The sequence below is a fragment of the Anarrhichthys ocellatus genome, unplaced genomic scaffold (assembly GCF_004355925.1).
Source record: "Anarrhichthys ocellatus isolate YVR2014 unplaced genomic scaffold, GSC_Weel_1.0 scaffold74, whole genome shotgun sequence".
Lineage (NCBI taxonomy): Eukaryota > Metazoa > Chordata > Actinopteri > Perciformes > Anarhichadidae > Anarrhichthys > Anarrhichthys ocellatus.
The window spans coordinates 408014-413013 of NW_022280104.1; the positions used below are offsets into that span (position 1 = coordinate 408014).

Consider the following 5000-nt stretch of genomic DNA (forward strand, 5'->3'; position numbering starts at 1 on the left):
GTGTGTGTGTGTGTGTGTGTGTGTGTGTGTGTGTGTGTGTGTGTGTGCGCGTGCTTACATGCTTGTGTCTGTGGTAGAGTGAAGTCAGGGTCGCTAGCATGTATGTATATTGTTTCTGTGTTAATGTCTTATTGCTTCAGCTGCAAAGTTTAATCCACATTGTTAAAGAGCATAACTTGTAATGAGGCGTACATTTAATAACAGATCCGTTTAAAGAGCTAACCCAGCAAAAGTCAAACTACAGGGAATAGGTCTTGAGTTTACGCTGAGGTGAAACAACATATATGCATAATGTCCAAAAACAGAGCAGTTTAAATATGTGTAGACTAATCTTCTCTGCTTACCATATCTGCTCATTGCATTCACACTGCTATGCCTCCCATTCTCTCAAAGACACCAAGCCGTCTCGGTTGTCTCGTTATTTGGATGATTTTAATTGAAATCAAATCAACAACAATCAAACTTTTTAATCCCGCAGACATGGACTATTCCATTAATGGAGGCTGCTTTTAAAAGATGTCAAATCTGGATGTAGTGAGGAATTATTTAGATCTTTAATCTTTTGGATGTATATGCTGCTGAAGCCACAGTATACAGACCTTAATGTACACACTTTAGTTTACATACACACACACACACACACGCGCTCAGACACACACTCACTCGGCTGTTTGCGAAGCATTCAGCTATAACAGATGCACCTTGACTGCTGCTTGACTTGCTGAATGAGGAAATCCATTCACTGTGAAATTCCAGGGTTATGGAAGATTTTCCCTGATAAAACTGCAGCAGCAATTCAAAACAGATTCAGGCGAAGATACCATTCATACTAAACTCAAGGGATTACATCGCCACTTTAATCTTGTTTCGTGACCGGTGAGTAAACGGTGGTATGTGCAAAGCAGGGATTGTTAGTGGCAGGACGATAGCTGATTAAAGAACCCTTAATCCAGAAACTACAGCACCAATAATACATTTTACAAGGTTATGTAAATGTTTGAGTGTAGATTACAAACTGAAATGCTGTGTAACCACAGCTCACAGAATCTCTGTATGCCAAAACATAATATTGTCATGTATAAAAGTTCCGTGTGCTTTCCAGTATGTTAAGCGTAAGCTGGGTCACTGGATAAACAAGCAGAGTCTAGCTTAACGTTCACCGTGAGAGAGGCGGAGATAGCTGTGTTGTTCTCTGGGACTAAACATTAACAGGATTTGTGCGGTGTTACAAATAATCTACAGGTATTCCTAGATATCAGAAGGTTGCATTTGTTTTGCGTGAGCATTTGCAACATGAATGTCATTGCTTTTGTTAAGAGGGTCATTTCCTAGAAATCAGGTGTCAGTGTGGACTTTATTAAGGCTCCCGGTGACCATGTTGATTTTGCAGCTCTGACTCATCCGGTCATCGCTTTCAGTACATTGGAGTTTAATGAAATGTACAACATCAAAGTGTTGAGATCCTCCCAGCATGCATTATGTAGCTATCCCTGCGTTTGCAGGCCCGAAATATGTCAGAATTCTTTGCTGCAGGGTAGGGAGGATAGCCAGGATAGGATTTCTATTCCACAGTTGTGTAAATATGGGATGTTCTGATACATATTGTATTTGTGTTTAGAACATATATTGTGGGTTTGTGATGCCAAACAGCCAGTGAATATTTCAGTAAGTAGGGCTACTAATGCAGCTGTATCTTTCAAAACTTTCCTAATTCTACGGGACTCCCACAGACCCGTCGAATAGTCTTAGTGATACCAATAAAACAATAATAACTATTATAAAGGCATCCCCAACATAGCCAACGTAATAGTGCGGTAATGTTTGAATTGATTCATTTGAATTAGGAAGAAAAGATGATTAAAAGACTAAATCGGCTGATGTCATGAAAATAAATGTCACAGCTCTGCTTGTCAGCGGCTCAGCTGTGCTGTGACATCAGCACAGCTGAGTTCCTAAAATATGATCAAACAGATAAACGAAGCACTAGAGCAGACATTAGTATCACCTCCTGATCTCATTCTGGTTAATTGTGTAAGAAGGGATTTCCACTTCATGTCTAGTGTTCATGTATGTTGTAAACGGACTGTCAGCAAGAATGGTCTGCCAGGAACAAGTCTCGGACTCTTGAGTATAAAGTTTTCACATCTTTAAAGCTTTCTGATAATATTTAGTTCTAGGTAAATCAAAACATGATGGAAATGTAGATTCATAGACTGGAAACGTTCTTATGGATCCGGTCTATTCTCAGCTGCAGGGTTGTACGGTAATTATGACATGCACGCTATTATGACGGGCCCTCGTGCTCTTTCTGAGCCAAAAGCCTCTCAGTAAGCCAACTATTGATTCATATTCAATTCCTGATCATAACATTAATTTAAAAATGTATCTGACCTCTTCTGAAGGCATAGCTTTGACATGCGTCTCAGTCTTTTACTTCTTGTTTGAGGCCTAGTTTCCAGACCTCTGTGTCTGTCCTGCTTTCAGTGCCGTAACCTTGTTTTCTGGCCTTTCGCTGACCCCTTTTAAAACGCTGAACCCGGGGCCCACTGACTCCTATTTGGATTTGCTTTCAACTACATCAATATGAAAGATCCCTTACATGCTGCTTGTCAAAACTTGGCCTACCCTCCGTCCTGTTTTGACCCCGCTCTAACAGCAACGTGTGTGTGTGTGTGTGTGTGTGTGTGTGTGTGTGTGTGTGTGCGTGTGTGCGCGCCTTTGCTTTTGTGTAAAATAATAAGCGTGAGAGAGGCCGAGAAACAGGATGAGAAAATACAATATAAAAGACAGTGTGACAGATTCTGTGTTTTTTCATCAGCAGACAGAAAAGATGAAATGTTGGCTTTTATTTTCTTCATTTTCTCCCCTCTTTGTAGTCTCAGCCTTATGGGCTTCAATAAACCTATAACCAAATGCAGAGTAAGGCAATGGCATGGCTGAGAAATATGCTAAATGGCCAGTATATATCAGATTAAATCCCCAAGTTAGCATTCTGTCAATTCTCTATTGAGGCATCAAAGGCTGTCTGGGTTTGGATTTTTGTTGGTAAGATCCACAAAAAAGATCACGGTGTGCTTTAAGAGTCCTTTAGAGAGTGTGTGTGTGTGTGTGTGTTAACTCATTTACCCCCAGACAGCCATGCAAAACAGCATTCAAGACCAGTATATGGTGAGAAAGAGTCCCTACATTTTTGCTCAGTGGAGCTGAACCATGACCATCCTGTCCTGAATACACACACACACACACAACACACTCTTAACGCTGTGCTGTACCATCCCAGCGTCCCAGTGCTGTTTGGGTGACTGGGTAGGGATCAGTCACAGTCTGGTAGCTGGACCCCCACACGTTGTGTGATGATGGCGGGGTTTGCTATGTGATGGGAACAAATGGGGGATGCGGTGGTTACTCTATTTTTTTTATTTCAAAAGCAGGTTAGACCCATTACGCTCCAAAATCTCTTTTCCGATCCAACCAAGATGGCTGGAACACAAGACAATACAAAGACGGAACAATGCAATGTAATGACTGGATGCGTTTGGGTTAGTTGGTATAGAAGAGCGGTTGGGGCTGATGGTGGACAGACACATATGCTGACGTTGAACTTCCAATTAGATCCAGTTTAGTCTGAATGTAGACACCAGAGAGGAACACTAATAACTTTAAATCATGGATTATATATTTCCAAACTACCCAACTGAGCCCTTATTTTGAAGAATCGAGTCGTCGGAGTGGAATTCTACCCCAAGCTTTATTCTCACAGTGGTCAATTCTCTTCCAACTGCTCATTAAGTCTTGTAAGTAAAGTTGTTTTAAATGTACGACTTTAGAAATTATTTTAATTTGAGCTCTAAAAAATGAAAATGTAGACAAATTTGAGATTTGCATTGAAAAAATGGTTCGTTCAGGAATGTCTTTTAAGCAGTTTGTTGCAAAGAGACACAAATCTAACTTAAAATTCATCTCAAACCTTCTAAATGCAATTGAAAGTAGCTGTTATTTACAATGCTATAGGTTTGTTTTATTTATTTTGTGGTAACGATTGTCGATAAAGTTAGGACTGGGCAATACATCTTTTACGACACCGCTTTTATTACAGCATCAGAAGAAGTACACAGTGCGTGCTGCTCCCACTCCTCAATCAGATATGTTAAGAAACACAACAGCTTTATTGTGATTTCTTTGTTCTTATTGAACAGCTTTGTTGTCACAGGAAGTCTGATGGAAATACTGTAGAAAGGTCAAATGAGGACATTAAATGGTATCTTATACTGCTGATCCTGTGTTCTCTGATACACACCTGGCCATGTTCACACGCTGTTTGTGGGACGTAGCAGTGTTTTCACACAGGCATGTGTCGAAAGAGTACTTCAACTCTTTGATTGTATTTGTTGTACTTTCTGAAGCCTATTTAAACGTACCTGTAGCATTCCAAATGGGAAACTTGTCAAAAGAATGATATAAGATAAACATGTTCAGATAATGTAATGATAAACATGCTTCCAGCCCACGTGTAGAATTTTGGATCAAGCATGTGAGACTACCTTTAGAAGTCCTAAATGATCACATGATCTGGTAGATAAAATGAGATTCAGCAAACATTGTGGGCAAAGCAGCCTCTTTCTTCCTTGTATGCTCGTACCACAGCTTGGACCACAGCAGCTCTGCTTTAGTTTTGTTCTTCAGGTCTGTGTTTGAAATGGTCCCACCTAATGTTCTTAACTTTGTGACCAATCATTGAGGAACTCAGGTTCATGATCTATAACATAAAATAACATTCTCTTAAAAAAAATAAACTAATGTATGTACTAGGGGTGTAACCACATTTAAATGTCATTTAGAGGATGTTTAGCTCCTGTAACAAAGTTCCCAGTGGGGTGACAAAATATTCATTTTTGTCTTGCTTCTCCCTCCCACAGCAAGACAATATCGACCGGTCCTCCAATCACAGGCAAGCTGACATCATTGGTCCGAGCTTCCAGCAATCAGCCAATCGGAGTTCT

At 40.3% G+C, this 5000-nt stretch overlaps 1 protein-coding gene across 2 annotated transcripts in view; it reads left to right on the forward strand.

The window, feature by feature from the left end:
- The window catches only part of grb10b (growth factor receptor-bound protein 10b), a 59822-nt gene that overhangs the window by 13671 nt on the left and 41151 nt on the right, over nucleotides 1-5000 (forward strand). For both annotated transcript variants that reach the window (XM_031873712.1, XM_031873714.1), the window contains exon 3: nucleotides 4917-5000. This exon is cut by the window's right edge and continues 13 nt beyond it. In XM_031873712.1, the coding sequence (XP_031729572.1) occupies nucleotides 4917-5000 (84 nt within the window). The remainder of the gene's footprint in view (nucleotides 1-4916) is intronic.